Source organism: Planococcus citri, chromosome 1 (genome assembly GCF_950023065.1).
Source record: "Planococcus citri chromosome 1, ihPlaCitr1.1, whole genome shotgun sequence".
NCBI classification, from domain to species: Eukaryota; Metazoa; Arthropoda; class Insecta; order Hemiptera; family Pseudococcidae; genus Planococcus; species Planococcus citri.
Genome location: NC_088677.1, coordinates 45,102,962 through 45,120,631, shown reverse-complemented (window position 1 = coordinate 45,120,631; position 17,670 = coordinate 45,102,962). Strand labels below are relative to the sequence as shown.

The following is a 17,670-nucleotide window of genomic DNA, read 5'->3' as shown; positions in this document are numbered from 1 at the left end:
TTTTTCAAGTTCTTCATTTTAATTTTTGCACTCATCGTGAAAAGTTGAACCGCCGCAAACAGGTTACTCTAAGTTCACCCACCATTAAATTACAGTACATGTGTACTCATGCTGTTGTCTGCTATTCGAAGTTAGGGAGTGGGAGGTTGGTATAAATCGCATAGAGAGATAAGTACCTAGATGTTGGAAGAATTGCATACTCAGTTTGCCGTAAATAAAAATATGCTGCATTTACGGCAAACTGAGTATGCAATTCTATTAACACCAGAAATGGTTGCTTGATATTTCGATTGTCGAGTTTCCTCTGGTAGTCTACCACTATTTCCATTCTAGCTCTCCAAAAGGTAGAGGGCAAATTTTATATTTTTCATGCTTTGGCGATTTTTTGCGAAACTGCCTAACGTTGATGAATCTGTTCTATGGCTGGACCATATACAGGATTTCCTCTTGAGAAGTGACTTTTAGGCATGAAAAATTTATTGAGATAATTTTCAGAAAATTTCGTTGAAATCTCATATTTCTCGCAAGCTCAAGGCCGTTTTACATTTTAATTAAAATTCAAAAAAAAAATACAAACAAGAGAAATAGCACATTAGGTGGTAGTTATTAATTTGAAGGTACAGAGTTCCAATATTTGGTTATTTTATCAATTCGGTCCCTCCCGAGCTTCCTTCTCCACACCAAGATTTTGAGAACCGTTCTTACCGGGTTTTTTTTTCAGTTTTAAAAATTCAAATTGCTAAATAATAAGTACTTATATTTTGTTTCATTTCCCATACTTTTCAAAATTCTGTGATGAATTGTTTGAATCATGATTTCTTTTTATTCTGGATCGTTGGAGGATAAAAGCGTTTTTTAATTCTTCAGAATTTTACAATAATTGTTTTTAAATAATTGTAATTAATGGATAATTTTTTGGTTATTGATCGACTAACGTTTCAAATGTAGTAATCGATTAGCAACAACACTACATAAATAGTAACCTCCCTGAAAATAAAACCACAGTCAACAAGTTCGAATAATAAAAATCTTCAAACGCATCAGGAATTCCTTGAACAATAGAAACAAAAAATGATAGTAGTCAATCTATCTATCGTGTCATCGATGGGAACTCTTAAAAATTGAGCGAAATCGAGACAGGATTGCGAACGAATTGGATTCGATGCGTATTTACGGCAAACTGGATAGGCAATTTATTTGACATTAATTTTCCACAAGGATGTATTAGTCTTTTTTTTCAATTTTTCAGTCGATTTAAATTGTGTAATCCAGATATCGTGAGCGGAGTTCAATTCAAAATCAGCAAATTATCCTCACAGCATTGAATATTAAAATTTTAGGATAAAGTGATGATTATAGTTTTCACGATTACATTCAATCTTTTTACACGTACGTCCCATCGACTAAAAACTCAAAATTCTAATTCTGAATTAAAAACAAAAATTGAGTAAAAAAAACAGATTCACATTTTAAACTTTATTTTTTAATAAAATATTTTGCGTAATACTTTTTCTTGAAATCTTGACGTTGCATTAATTACAAAATTACTACACTTGATAAATGCATCAAAAACATTAGTAATAGTTTTAAAAAATGAATAAAATAAAAAGAAACGTCAAATTCAAAATAAGATAACATTTCTGGATTGGACGCAAGTGTTTACATAAAGTATTGCCGCGCATTTCAATAAAAACTACATAAGACACACGAAAAAAATACTTGACCTGTAATGCAAAAGGTTTACAAAGAACTTGCACAATAAAATATAACACAAAAAAAATTTAAAAATTTGATTAAAAAACACTTTATTGAAGGTACAATTAAAAAATAAAGACATAAAAAAACGAAGAAATTAAAAAAAAAAGTAAATTATTATTCAACGACTGCATCGCCGACTTTCAGGGACTGTAGTTTATCTGTATTCATGAATACCTGTAAAATAATTCACAATGTGAAACAACAATCTAAAATAAGACCACATGCGTACTGCAGCAATAAGTATCTAGGTATGTGCTTATGATTTGTTTTGCTCACCATCATGTTTTCACTCATATAATAAGGACGCTTTCCACCATCATTCATATCACTATCTTCGCAAAAACTAATGAATACGGAATCGACGATCATCTATCCAAATGATCACCATTTATGTACATATTAGGTATCTAATATTTATGTGCAATATTTATTCTAACTGCTCCGATCATAAATCATGAACAATCAAATCAGACGCAATAAACACTAACCTCTAATGCCGACATGAATGCGTGAGCAATGGTGAACGAAACGACGAAAATAAAAATTAAAGGATAATAATAACTCTTAATCGTGTCATCTACTGTAACCACTCCAGGAATTTCCTACAACATTAGCCAGAAATTTTAAAAATCACCAACTAACAACATGTTCCTATTTCAAAAAAAAAAAAATATATCTTCTAGGTAGATACTATAAACATAAGGTAAGGTATTAAAGAGTTAATAGGTAGGTAAATCAATGAGTAGGTACCCCAAAGAAGTTTTTGATAGAATAGAAATATAGGTTAGCAACGTGAAATATGTAAATGCATATGATTTTGATTGGTGTAATGTTATCACCTCATTCCAACAACCACTTGTGTCCAACCGAAACATTTAGCAGAAAACTTTTTTGGGGGCGTACTCGATATTTCTCCGTAAGTACCTTGTATGATCTTCCTCGTAATAGAAAATATCGTCCAATGAAGTAGGCAAGAACTGCAATCGCAAATCTACACAATACCATAATGAAATCGCAAACCGAATTAATAGTTCCCACTTCTATCGCATTGTTGGTAACAACCTGAGCAGCTCGTTTGCCAGATTCATAAAATCTGCTGCCATAAATTGCTAAACAAAAAAAAACCTGCTACGTTAAGAAAGTTTATTCAAAAATTATTTATTAATTAATGCTTATATTCAGAACCTACCAATTTCAATGTACGTGTTCCTGGTTACAAAGTTAAGGAACTTTACGAGATCTTCCAGACAGCAAGTTAACAAACATCCGATTACATTAGTATTGCGAACTTGACTGCAAAGCCTGTAGCACGTACGCAGAATTTGGACGATGTTCATGATCAGAGAACCTAACGCGACGCTACCCAAATGGAATTTTAGCAAATTTTTATAGCTTATCGTTATTGTATTATTGATACGAGTCTTATCCCTGAAAAAAAATTTAAAAAATAGATTAGGTTGGTACCTACCTATTCTTAACTAAGTTAGTTCCGTAAAATCTTCAAGTTACCTAGAGAAATACCAAGTTGCTGTTGCTCCAGCAATGACCATATGTTGGCAGCTGATAAGAAATTGAATAATCCACCAAACTACCAAGAAATTATACGCAGAGGCGAACTACAATTGAAAATTATAATTAGTTTTGTAAGATTGACAATGTGAGATAAAAATATGTTGGGTGTTTTACGGCTAAAAAATTCAGCAACTGGAACTTATAAGAGATTATGGTCAAAAATGTTGGTAAAATTTAATTTAAGCACCTAACGACATGAAGTTTTTTGGTCTCATCTTGTGGCAAGATATCTACACCCAAGTCTGCAAGATTACAAATGTTTGATGAGCAACCGTGCGTACAGGTATTTCATGTATGTACCTATATTATTTTTTTTAGACTCGATAAGTTTTACTACCAGTACCAGATACCAGTTTGCTTTAATAATCTGGGACATCTGCGTATCAAAATAAACATCAGTAGGAATGTACATACATACCACCATTATGTGATTTTTCCGATATATTATGTCACCGTTTGCATTTGTTTCGGAAATTCTTGAGCTTTCGATCCACAGCGCAAAATACAAACATAGGAATATCACAAAAACCAGTTTTACGGATGTCTGTGAAACATATCGAAGTAAGTTAAATAAGAAAATAGGTAAGTATAGGTAAGTACTGTAGTATATTTCATATAAAAAAAAATAAATAAATAAGAAAAAAGAAAAATAGGATGAGCTTCAACCATTTCAAGATAGGAAAAATTCACATAGAATGAATCTTCAAAATCTTCAGTACAATATATATTCTTGAAAATCTAACAATTTATGAAACCAATAGGTACCTATCTTATTGATTACTCACTCATTTACTCCAAAATGGCAGAAGCATAGAGCATAGTAAAATGAGCAGTTTATCATTTAAAAATAAGCTTAAACCATAGATACGTTAACCCACGATCCACGCCATCTTTCTCGCTTACCACGAATGGTTGCGCCAAAAGTGAAGGTATTGACTGAGTTGCTTTACTGCCTTCTTCAAATAGTCGATTAACCATAGGAATATGTTGGAGAACTACAAAATAAATTATCACCGCAATAATGATCTGAAAACATGAAAAAAGAACAAATTGAAAAAATCATGAACCATCCAAACGATCGACTTTTCGACTGCGAAACAGTGAAAATGTAACACACAGTGCTAATGCCAGTCACATTATTCAATAGATTACGACAGGTAGTAATCATCAATGCCTCATCGATACATCGATTAATATCGTCATTCATCTCTAATCGCAACTATCATCAGAAGTGTCAAAGGCTCCGAATTACCGCCATCCGTCGAGTATCTACCACACGTCAAATACCTATGTACATATAATTAGATGAAAGAAACATGTATTGATATAAATGATTACCTACCGTAAACATAGTGAATACAAAGACATCAAAAAGTGGATCATAAGTTGTGGGTTTCGAATCTCCAATACCATATCGAACCCTTAAAATTATAAAAGCATAATATGCCATTAGAATTAAGGTAGGTACACTTCCTACGCAAAAAAAAAACGAAAGGCTTAATGTGTTTGGGGAAAAAATCAATTCGGCATACTTACCACGTACTCAACGTGCCAATAGTCAATACCGTTAACACAAGTCCCACAGAAAACCATATGATGGTACTAGCGAAATAACGGAATAATACAATCATCAATATAGAAGATACTGTAACATATGTACATCGGTATTAGATATACCTACATTAAGAGAGTAAGAAATTTACGTACTTATTTGCGCATTATTGTGCTCATTCAGCAAAATAGTTCGAGATGAACTTACATACAGCAGATGAACACGCTAGACATATTTCACCGAATGAATTTTTAATATTCATTGCAAATTCCTGCAAGTAATCAAACATGGCTAAGGTGATGAAAAATCGGTATTCTTTCAATTAGGCGTGCAAACATTCGAAATACGAATAGATATGTAGATGTACCTCGAAAAATCCACTGATCTCTTTCGCAGATTTTGTATTCAGCCGGCTTAAATCTCCGTAGTGTATGCAGTAGAAGTTCAATGAGAGCTGAAAGAGGAAACATTGAATACTGTACAAAAATCAGTTGTAATAAACTGAATGTATGACGTTCATTGTAAAGGTAAGTATATAGGTAATTCTAAGTACTGAATCATACTCTCTAAATTTGAAACAGACAAATTTTACTGCTTAAGAGAAGGATCTGACGACATTTTGCCTTATTCCTAAAAGCAGTAGTTTTTGACTGAATTTTCAGTAAATAATTTAAAATTTTTTAAATAAGTAACTGATTTTAGCAGTACTTTTTTCATTCCCAGTCACGACAGTTTGCCTTTTTTACAGTGCAATTTGACTGTTTCAGGTTTAGCCCTCAATATAATTTTGATTCATTGAATTTTCCAATTTTGGGGCAAAGTGCTTGATGCGACATTGTACGTCGCATGCTAGATATGCGTATAAATGCAACGTTTCATGTATGTAGGTAATAGGTAGACGCATATCTAGCATGCGACACAATGTCGCATCAAGCACTTTGCCCCAAAATCGGAAAATTCAATGAATCAAATTGTATTGAGGCAACAGATCGCAGATTTTTAAAATTCTAATGTAGATTAGGTAGTAGGTACCTAGGTTATAGGTAGTACACTTACCCATATTGCAACAGTTATACCGAATAGCACTAAAAATCCCACATTTGTTGGTTTTCTTTTGTTAACAGGGACTGTTCCATTTTCTTTTATTGATTCCTGCACAAGTAAAATCAATTAATTGTGTACCTATTGCTTAGTTATAGGCTGTGAGTGTATTTTTTATGCTAATTTACGTTCGATCCTTGCATTTTACAGGGTGGACCGAAATATCGTGAACCCCTAAAAAAGTTTTCTGCTAAATATTTTGGTTAGTCACAGTGAATGATAATAATGATAGCATATGATTGGTTGTTGGACTGAGATGATGACTGCCAACCTATATTTTTAATGAAAAACTTTCTTTGGGGTTCACGATATTTCTGTCCACCCTGTACATTGCACCTATATTGTACTTCATATAGGTAGTAGATAGGCACAATATACTGGGTGTCCGGTGAGTGGGTGTTAATACTTCAGATTTGAATACAACCGAGTACGACTAAGAAAAAAGGTTTTGTGAAAGGTGTGGCCTATCTTCAAAATTGAAGGACAAAATACATTTTCAAAATCTAAGAGCCAAAATCATGACTTTTTGCTTAACTTGCAAATTGAAGGGGCTACAAATGATTTTTAATTTTAAAAAATCGTGATGAAAAAACTAATTAATGCGGAAATGAATACTACGTCAAAAAGTGTTATGATAATTTTTTTCTTACTCTAAAATTTAAGAAGTTTTTGAAGCTCAAAATTGTAAATTTAATGAAATTTTTAGCAAATCAAAAATTGTTGAGCTTCAAAAACTTTTTAAATTTTAGAGTAAAGAAAAAAATTATTATCATAACAAAATTTGTTTATTTTTTGACCTGGTAAGTATTCATTTCCGCATTCATTTTTTTCATCGCGATTTTTTGAAATTAAAAATCATATGTAGCCCATTCAATTTGCGAGTTAGGCAAAATAATAGGTTATTTTGTTCATTATTCAAAGTACTACGGACCTCCATGGTCAAAATTGGATTTTGGCTCTTGGATTATGAAAACGTATTTTACCCCTTCAACTTTCAAAATATGCAACTTGTTTATCTTACGTGTTTTTTTACTCGTACCCGGTGATATCCAAATCTGAAGTTTGTACCACCACTCCCCGGACACCCTGTATATGTAGTTGCACTTTCATACATAGGTATTAGGTCGGCCCAAAGGTATGCGCTATTATTATACTTACATTCTTTGTGCTGGAATTGGGATTCAAAAACGGATGCTGTGTCTCAGGATTATCCATGATCTTATTCATTGTCGCATAGGTTGCGACGTGGTTGTATTGCGGACCTGAAATATGAATGTTCACACATTTAGGACTGTCGTCCATAAAATCGTACTTACAATTAGCCTAATTTTTGATAAAGTTGGTACCGTATAGGTACGCAGTTTTAGTTTTTCAGCGGCACTTTTGAATGAAAAAAAAAATGGTATATGGAGAAGGTATGTGTGAGAGAGCGGAGGGAAGATGTGGTGAGGTGAATCAAACACCTTCATTAGCTTACCCCTGCACTGTGGGATGACATCCCCCCCTTCACGAGGAGGATTCGTATAAAAACAACAAATCGTTTTTAAAAGCGCTCTATGAGTCCCCAAAGGGAAGTACGGAAATTAGGAAAGTACACGTGAGATTAATTTCACCGGAAAAGTTGGGTTAAAATTCAACTGATACATAGGTATAACATTGATTTACCATTTATCTATGTACTTATGCCTGTACTTCGTGTTTATGGTACCTAGAAGATGTTTTTTGAAATAGGAACATGTCAGTGATTTTTAAAATTTCTGACTTATATTCTAGGAAATTCCTGGTGTGGTTACAGACTGCAGTAGATGACACTATTAAGGGTCATTATTATCCTTGAAGATTCACATGCACGATAAGTATTAAGTACCTAAGTAGAAGTACCTATTCCAAAACATAATGCGAATTGACATAGGTATTCAACTTCAGTGCTGTAAGGCGGCGGCGTAAGTACTGAATCGTTTTTCATTATGAATCGCGAATGAATCGAATCGTTCGCGGATTATTTAGCCTTGGCCTTGGTATACTTGACATACAGTAATATATGTAGTAAAACGCCAAAGAAAACACGCCGCACCGGCACCATAACGACTAACGTTGGTCAGCTTCAGCATTTTTTCGATAACATGGTGAACGTGAATAAGAATAATTAACATTCATCAAAATAATGAATATGAACATTTTATCAAACTCTACCTAATTGTTAAAATTTGTCTAAAATAAGTAGCAAAAGTATCTGCCTATAAATTAATAATAAATTCAACAATCAACTTACTGGTTTGATTTTCTATCGAAGAGATTATACGAGTATTCAAAGCACTCTACGATGGGAGGCAACAACGTGGATTTTAATAAGTGGTAGGTGGCAATAAAAACAAAGTATGAATTTGAGTCATGAAATGAATTCACGAATTTCTCAAAATAGAGAATAAAAAAAAAACCATCGTAAGTTAGGTGTACAACACGTGAACAGAAACTTGGCTAAAATAAATTTCCAATACTTGAACAATACTAAAATTCACAATGAACAAAACTTGTAACTTGTAAGCCTATGGGCCAATCCTAAAAAGATATTCGAGCAAATTTAATAAATTGCACGAGAAAAAATTAGTACAAAGGAAAGCAACACTGCGTCAAACGAATCCCTCTTGCCGTCTCCGTTCACAACTTCATACCTATCTTTCAACACGATGTAACGAGTTCGAAATGAAACAAAATTTGTACTCTTACTACGTCCTTCCATGTTTCATTAGCAGGGCTCGCCGCAATTTTCGTAGCTAATTACTGTCCTGCAATTTTTTCTAAAATGCTCATGAGACAGGTACATATAGGTAATACGTAGGTATACCCAAGTACAAATTAGTGTCCCAACTCCCAACTACGAGTAATGGAGAAATTTCTAGATCGGACAAAGAGAAATCGAAAAAACATCCCAAATACGCCGAGTATAATTTTTAATCAATTTATCAATTCTTTGCAGAAGTCTTTGTTTATACGAGCTAAACATTACTATAAAGCTCAAAGTAATGATTATTTACGCTAAATAATAACCGATTCAATTCTCAAAACTTTATTCAAAATCTTTCTCATGTAGGTATCCTACAATTATTTTAAAATCTTAATTTATTAAAAACAAAAATGATCAATCACGCGGATCGAATAATACCGCATTAGGACTATTACAAAATATCACTAAATAAATGCATTTAAAAAAACAGAGAAAAATCTCCAGAATTGAAATACGTACGATAGTTGATAACGCGAGTATTGATAAGTATGTAAAGAATACAAATTCGTTCACCAAAAAAAAAAAAAAGAAACAGAACAATAAAAAGAAAGTAGGTAATTGAAACAAAAATAAAATGAAAAAAAATCACACGAGAGGATAAGTAGCTAGGCATATAGAACAAAAAAATTAAAAATAAAAAATACTTCTGAGAATAAAATTGTTTTAAAAAAGTAAAAAAAAATATATGTATTGTATATCAAAGTTATTCAGCGGCTGCATCGCCGACTCTCAATACTTTCGGGTCTTCTTTATTCATGAATACCTATAAAATAATGCATAACGATTATAAGTAGGTACATATAATTAAAACGTCACAATTGTGTATGACACCGTTTAGTGTTATAATATTCGCATATACATATAAGAATACGTAGGTATATATTTTTTACACTTACCATCATTTCTTTGCTCATATAATACGGACGTTGAACCCCATCATTTATATCACAGTCTTCACAGAAACAGATAAATACGGAATCGACGATCATCTGTACAAAAATAACCATAAATTATTAATATTTGCGCAATATTCTCATTGTTCTGGTCGTAGGTACATTGTGAACGGTTCGATAGGCGGAGATTTAATGTAGGTACTAATACATATGTAGGCAAAACAACACTAACCTCAAATGCCAACATGAACGCGTGAACTATGGCGAACGAAACGATGGCAATGACACCCAAAGGATAAGCACTATTCGTAATATCACTCCTTCCCTAAATCATAAATCAAACATATTAAAAATCACTTATTTCAGAGTACCTAATTTCTACGATAAAATAGGAGTATACCTACACGTATAAAGTGATGATTACAATCTTACCTGCAAAAGTAAAAATCCAATCAAGACAGCGAGACCAGTAACCAATAATCTGCCCAACACCATGACGAAATCGCCGACCGAATTAATGGTAGCTACTTTAATCGCGTTGTTGGTCAAAACTTGAAAAGCTCGTTTTCCAGATACGAAAAACCCATCGCCATAAATAGCTGAAACATTGTCACGTCATTCAGTACAATTCCTCGTGGTTGTTCAAAAATCATGCATTAAGTAGGTATAGGTACCTATATGCCTATAGGCACCTTCAAATAAACTACGATTAAATAAGCTCACCAATTTCAATGTAGGCGTTTCTGGTTAAGAAGGTGAAGAACCTTTCGATATATTTCAACAACCAACTCAACAGACATCCGATTATGTTACGAGCATTTTTCCTCATGGTAGCCTCATAAAATCTACGTAAAATTTGAATGGTTGTGATGATCAATGAACCCAACGCGACGCTACCCAGATGGTACTTCAGCAAGTATCTATAACTTGTTCTTATTGCATTGTTAACGCGAGTTTTATCCCTGAACAAAGACAAAACAAAAAACAATAAAAGTTGAAATTTAAATACATTCTAACGTGTTTTTAATAAGCACACTTCAAGAATTTGAAATCTACACGTAAAATCGTCAAAATTACCTACCTAGTGAAATACCAAGTTGCTGTTGCTCCAGCAATAACCATATTTTGACAGCCGATAACAAATTGAACAATCCACCAAACCACCAGTACATTGAATATAGCAGCGAACTGTTAGAAATATAATTATGTAGGTATAATTGCGTCGAATATGATTCATTTTGACAAAATAGGTAAATAAGAACACCCAAATAACGAAATTAACTTACATTCATTAAATCATTTTTCTCATACTCTACGACGCCATTTTCATTTGTTTGAGGAAATCCCGAACTTTCAATCCAAAGCGCAAAGTACACGAAGAGGAATAGCACGATGATCAACACCACGAATGTCTGTGAATTATACATATTAATTAAAAATAATTCGCAATTCAATGTACATATGTAGGGCTACGCCAAATTTCCGCAGCATTAGGCATCGACGCTGTCTATTGCATGAATTCGACAAAAAAAAAAAAGGTCGAAAATCTGCCTAATGCAATATGCATGCATGCATGCATGCATGCATGCATTGAGCAGCAAAATTTTCCAAAATTGCACGAATTCGGCTAGGTTTGAACTATAACCTGAACTAAAACTTTATGCCGACATGATTAAGAAGTTTCCGAACAAAATTTCATCTCAATTGATCAACTGGAAGAAATGAGTTGCTTTTTTCAAAAAAAGTGTTTCGTACTTTGCCTTTGCATAGGATTTCAATATAGTTTTATTATATAGGTACTTAATTTCTAAATCAATTAAAACTAAAGTATTGCCTTTGACCTTGAATCAAAGTCAAACTGTTTCAATCAAATACTGAATAAGTATGTACTCGAGTACCTACTTATTTTCTCAGAATACAAATAAGATAACATATGCGTCGGGTATTTTAAGACTGACCATGGAATAAAATATTGTTGAGGAAAGTTCGATTCTCGAAAACCTTCATCAGTGTAAATACTTTCGAGAATCTTAGGACCGTATTCATAGACGCTACTTAAGGATCACTTCGCTGAGTGGGAAATTTTGATTCAATTTTTCTCGTACTTAAACGAATAAAAATTTCATATTTTTAAAATTATGAATCGATACTTCGAAGTCCTATCTCTCAATTTAATAGTAGAAAATTTTTCAAAAATTCAATCATGCCTGGAAAAATTGCTTCAAAATTCATCACTTGGCCAAGTGATCCCTAAGTAACGTTTATTATAATACGGCCCTTGAAATAATTGATATATCAGTTCAACCCCCCTCCACCTCCACCAGCGAAACCTGTACAGTTATATGCACCTAAAAATAAGTTGGTTTATATACCGATCTGATTCACTCACCACAAACGGCTGGGCCAAAATTAAAGGCATCGATTGAGTTACTTTACCACCTTCTTTAAATAGTCGAATAACCAAACGGATGTGTTTACGAATCGCATAAATCAACACCGCAATAATCAACTGAAAAATTAAAAAACTTGGAATAAGTACCTAAGTAGAGAGTACAGCATTCTTCTTTGAATGATAATATCGGAGAAAATAATTCGAAGGACACACGATTATTGAAATGTAATACAATGAACACTTATAAATGCTATATACATATGTATTTACCGTAAAAAAAGTGATAGAAACCGCCCCAACGAGTACACCAGCACTAGCATTGTCATCACTTTCGTTATCCAGCGTGAGTTTACTACCTTTATCTGCCGTTTGGACTGAATTGATGAAAAATCCATACCATGCACCCACAGTGCTGATACCCATCACCGTCAACACAAGTCCTACAACGAACCATACAATCGTACCGGCGAAACGACGGAATAACACAATCAGCAATGCAGAGAGTACTGTAATAATGCATATTCGAAGAATACAAAATTTATTCGTGCATATTCGAGGGAATAACTCAAATTGATATTGAACTTACCCACAGCAGATGAACACGCCAGGTATATTTCACCGGATGCATTTCTAATATTCGTCGCAAATTCCTACAATTAATCACACACAGATGGTTAGATACCTATAGGTACTTCCAGAGATGATGGAAAATTTGCATAATACAATCATTCGAAATACAAATACCTTAAAGTCATTGGTTGTAGTTCCATTTTGCAAAGATTTTGTATCGAGTCGACTTAAATCTCCGTTGCACATGCAGTAGAAGTTCAATAATAGCTGAAATATGAAATTTAAAAAATATACCTATTTAATATTCATTGAATAGACACTGAATAACTTACAATAATACCGCTGTATCATTAAAATAATCATTTTTCGCTGAACGTGTGACAATGACGTCTGAACCGTTCATGACAACCGGTAGGTAGTAGGTATCCTGATGCCTGCAGGGTGCGCAAAAATATCGAGTACCCCGAAGAAAGTTTTTTATTAAAAATATGGGCTGGTAACGTGAAATAGATGAATAGGTATTATTATTGGTAGAATGTTATCACCTTAGTCCAACAACTATAATCATGTGCTATCATTATTATGTAGGAATCATTCACTGTGGCCAGCCGAAACATTTAGTAAAAACTTTTTTGGCGGTACCTACTTGATATTTCTTTCTGCGCACCCTGTACGTTAAATTTAGCTCGAGCCATGCCATATAGTTCGCTGAGACACGAGAAATAGAAGAATAAACTCGCAGTATCGAAATGAAACGTTGAAGCATTCTTCGTATTATTCGAATTAAATTAAACGTTATCGGTGAATCATAATTTCATCAAAGATTTTCCAACATTTGCACTTGTGGAAGGAAACAACTATCTACTTTACTGAACGAAATCAATCGATAAGATTCTTCAACATGTGTTTTTTTCTTAATGTTTACATGATGCAATTTGGTAGGTATAAAAACGCTTACCCATATCGCAACGGTGATACCGAACACTACTAAAAATTCCACATTAGTTGGTTTTCTTTTGTTGGTCGGTCCAGCATGATCTTCTTTTATCAATTCCTGTGCAAGCAATAATGCGATAATGTTAACAAAATTAGTTTATAGGCTACATACATATTAGGTTTATATTATTTACAATCAACAATAGCAGCAATAAACTCGAATGTTTAGATAACATTTATGTACGTATTATTGCCATTTCTTAGTAATATGTCCAGCTAATGGACTTATACTTACGTTGTACATGTACCTACTCAAATTGATTGAATTGAATCGTGATAATCAATTACTTATGTACATTTTGAATAAAAATTCAAAATATTTTACAACATACACATCAGGGATTACGACTTATACGCGAATTTACTTTCAACCTTCTAACTATGTACATATGTAGATCTAGATAGGTATGTATATTTTCAGTTTTCACTTACATTTTTCATGCTGGAACTAGGAAATTCTACAGGCACGCTCGGATAGGTATTAATAGATGGATCTTGCATCTTTGAATAATCCATGTTTATCTAATGATCGTTTACTAGATCGGTAATTTTAATGTTAACCTGAAACATTAATATTATACATATAAAAATATGCTATTAAAATAATTTAGCTGTTTTACGATGAAGAACGTAGGTTTAGGTATGTATGTATCTATAAGTAAGTAAACAATAAAATATGCTTCAACAGGGCAAATTTCACCTTGAGCTCACAAATCGAAAGTGTAGAGAGAATTTTGCGTCTATTGAACACCTCAATTGCAATTTTTGCCCAAAAGTGGCCATTTTAAAACGGCAAAAGTCCAAAAGTGGTCACCGAAAAGTGCTCAAAAGTGGCCACCTGAAAAATAACGAATAAAATTTCAAGAAATTGACCCAGAAATCTGAATTTTGGTATATACCTAGGTATCCTACTTTCACCTACCACATCGATTGGAAACGGGTTCAAACCATTTTGAACAGTTCTAGAGCCTCCAGCAAATTTTTCAAAGTTACAATTTCCACAAAATTTTACGACTAGTCCGGAATTCATAGAATAAAAATCATTTACCTACTCTTTGAATTATTACAATGAGACGTAAATATTCTGAATTTCATGTTGATAAAATTATTTACTATACTTACGCGGATGTTGATTATTTAGCCAACGTATCATTGTAATAATTCAAAGAGTAATAATAAATGATTTGTAACTAGTCGTAAAATTTTGTGGAAATTGTATTTGAACCCGTTTGGGTGAAAGTATAGGGTACCTAGGTATATACCAAAATTCAGATTTCTGGGTCGATTTTCTTGACATTTTATTCGTTATTTTTCAAATGGCCACTTTTGGGTAAAAATTGCAATTTTCAAAAATGATGTATTCAATATAGACCCAAAATTCTCTCTACACTTCCGATTTGTAAGCTCAAGGTGGCTAAATTTAGGCTTTTAGGCACTTTGCCTTAAAGTGAATTTTGCACTATTGAAGCATATTTTTTTGAATAGATAAAGTAGTATACTGATCAAGATACCAACAATATTATTGTTTAACGACCTGCACCTATTTAGAAAGTTGGTTAATCTACGTTTTTACAAGACCTGCATTCTTAATTTTTGTCTAATAGAAATTTCCAAGATTACCAGACATGACGTCATCTTTGATACTTTTGAAAAAATTGAATAGGTAGGTTCTATCTGCACTAGGATAAAAATTCAAAAAAATCAAAAACCGAACATTACAACAAATATTAGAACTACATATTTCTTTGAAGGATACTGTAAATTATTTAATTTGAAAATACGTGTGAAGTAACATTTTTGGAAATTCTATCTTCATTCTACTGTATGCTTTTCGGAAATAAGGTATTTTTCAAAAGTTACAAGTAGGTATTTAACTCGACGACGACGATCATGAACTTTTGGGAACCTGTAGCTCCTCCTCCAGTGCAGCTAAGAGATCTCAAATCTTTTATGGAGCACTATCTACGTACCAACTTGGAATAACTTGACCAACTCCGCGAGTTTGGCCACAATTCAATATAAGTATTTATGCACATGATTGTTGTTGTTTTTTTCGATCTATCCTGGTATGCATAGGACTCGAGCAAATATTTTACACATGTTAAAAATAGGAATGAGAACCCATCGACGCAGTAGTCTACGACCCTTATCATGGAAACCAAACAAAAATAACTACTAAAGGAACGTGGAACGTGCTATGTATTATTCGAGCGACACGTACATATATGCTGCATAGGTTTAGATATATCATACCCACATAATTCTCCTAATATGTGTTAATTATGTGATATGTAGGTACCCATAGTATTGGTCTCATTAAAAATCAGTCCGGTTGAAACACATGGCTGGTGCGCATCAAGAGAAATATTTCGTATCGTAAAACGTATATCCCTGTTGGGGGAAATTCCGCTATTCCGCGAATAAATCCGCCAGTCCGCTATAAAAACCGCTTTTAAGCGATTAGACGGAGCTACCGAGCTAGGCTTCTTCACAGCTCGTAAAAAAATGTTCGCTTAAAATTTGAATAAATTTTATTTCAGTCTTCAGGACAAAGAACAACGAATAAAAACAACAATAGAAAAGGACCGATGTCATCAAATACTTCCACGAATAAGTAAAATGGAGAAAAAATATGCAACAATACCGTACCTATACATTCAATTTCAAGGCCAATATTACGAGTATACGAGCCGCACCGGGAATATCTAGAAATGATACTACTACGTATAGGTTAGGTATACTGGTCCTACGTCAAAGTGCCCTAAGCTCTGGAGATACCTGACTGACCAACTAATACTTACTTACTTATTATACTTAACCCATCTTAACGGTTCGTCAAAACAGAAAAATTCGCCAAATTAGAAACAAAAAATGCGAAACCTGAAAATAAACGTGTTTGGGCACTGACACGAAAGGTGGGGATGAGGTAATTATTATGTACGCGTGTTTTTTTCGATATTAGGTACTGTGCCAATTATAATTACCTATGTACATATATCGTATCACTTAATGGGAAATCCTTCGATGGAAATTACCTACTCGGAAATGTATTATGCCCAAATTTACAACGCTGAACAAGTATTCTAATTTCTAATAGGCAGACAACTATGAACTAATAACAAATTTTCTGTGGCGTGCAGAGAAGCATGAAGCATCTTAGGAGACCGTATTACAACGAATAATAAAACTGCAAAATGTAGTTGGAAACTGGTTTCCAGGTGTATTAAGGGAGAAAAATTATCAACATTGGGAAAACAGAATGTAATTTTTGAGAAAAAGATCCTAATACAGTCATAGATCTAGATGTACGAACGATAAGTACTTAATTCAAATAAATAACGCAAAACAACAACGATGGTGCTACTTATGAACGTAGTTAATTATTCATCTATCAGGTGCCGGGTTTTACCAGGAATTGCGAATAGAAATGAAATGGTTCGCGTTTCGCGGATATTAGGAACTTACCTACACCTACCCACATATTACATTACAATATTGTGAAGAATACCTATCTGTTGCCACTATTGCAAAAAAGAAAAAAAGGTCATCGAAACGGACAAAATTCTGCAATTTTTAACTTCGGTAATTTAGAATAAGTATAAAATATTAAGTTACAAGTTACAAATTAGAAACATTCAACTTACTTCTCCAGAGAAACTGGTTTCCTTCCGAGGGAATTACGACACATTCATCATCTTCACATCCATAAGACAAAAGCTAATTAAAATTGAGTTATTCCAAAAATATACGAAAATTTAAGTTCAATTTTAGAAAGCTAAAATACCCGAATTATCGGTAACTTGATTATAAAAAACACACACTAAAAAACGAACTCAACAAACAGCACACATATCCGCAACTTGGCGATGATGATCGTATTGCCGTGCTATTGCTACGTTTTGTCTGCGAGACCGTTCATTGCCATTGAAACTTGGACTCACATCAGCTGAATCAATGTTGCATTTATCAAAACGAAAAAAGTTATGTAATGGCAATCTGCCTCTGCGAAGCTTCAAAAATGGAGAATGCAATTTCACTCTCTCCATCTCCC

The 17,670-nt window shown here is 33.4% G+C and overlaps 2 protein-coding genes across 3 annotated transcripts; both read right to left on the bottom strand.

The window, feature by feature from the left end:
* Positions 1 to 1,788: 1,788 nt before the first annotated feature.
* LOC135832224 (choline transporter-like protein 1) lies at positions 1,789 to 8,870 on the bottom strand. Of its 2 annotated transcripts, XM_065345344.1 has the most exons (15): positions 8,256 to 8,865; positions 7,142 to 7,245; positions 5,939 to 6,034; positions 5,250 to 5,336; positions 5,090 to 5,153; positions 4,867 to 4,975; positions 4,673 to 4,751; positions 4,234 to 4,356; positions 3,749 to 3,874; positions 3,268 to 3,374; positions 2,948 to 3,186; positions 2,683 to 2,867; positions 2,247 to 2,360; positions 2,035 to 2,127; positions 1,789 to 1,932 (listed from the first exon to the last, which is right to left on the bottom strand). In XM_065345344.1, exons 2-15 carry the CDS (start codon positions 7,208 to 7,210, stop codon positions 1,873 to 1,875), a joined length of 1,551 nt encoding a protein of 516 aa, XP_065201416.1. In that variant the 5' UTR covers positions 7,211 to 7,245; positions 8,256 to 8,865; the 3' UTR covers positions 1,789 to 1,872. The 2 variants fall into 2 exon arrangements, with proteins under 2 accessions (XP_065201416.1, XP_065201417.1); XM_065345345.1 differs by lacking the exon at positions 1,789 to 1,932 and having other exon boundaries at positions 2,037 to 2,165; positions 8,256 to 8,870.
* Positions 8,871 to 9,034: 164 nt separating this feature from the next.
* On the bottom strand, positions 9,035 to 17,529 carry LOC135832223 (choline transporter-like protein 1). The gene is made up of 14 exons (XM_065345343.1): positions 17,264 to 17,529; positions 14,052 to 14,180; positions 13,582 to 13,677; positions 12,798 to 12,890; positions 12,640 to 12,703; positions 12,324 to 12,559; positions 12,051 to 12,170; positions 10,948 to 11,073; positions 10,743 to 10,849; positions 10,385 to 10,623; positions 10,094 to 10,260; positions 9,894 to 9,986; positions 9,665 to 9,757; positions 9,035 to 9,531 (listed from the first exon to the last, which is right to left on the bottom strand). Exons 2-14 carry the CDS (start codon positions 14,133 to 14,135, stop codon positions 9,472 to 9,474), a joined length of 1,578 nt encoding a protein of 525 aa, XP_065201415.1. The 5' UTR covers positions 14,136 to 14,180; positions 17,264 to 17,529; the 3' UTR covers positions 9,035 to 9,471.
* Between the last annotated feature and the right edge of the window lie 141 nt (positions 17,530 to 17,670).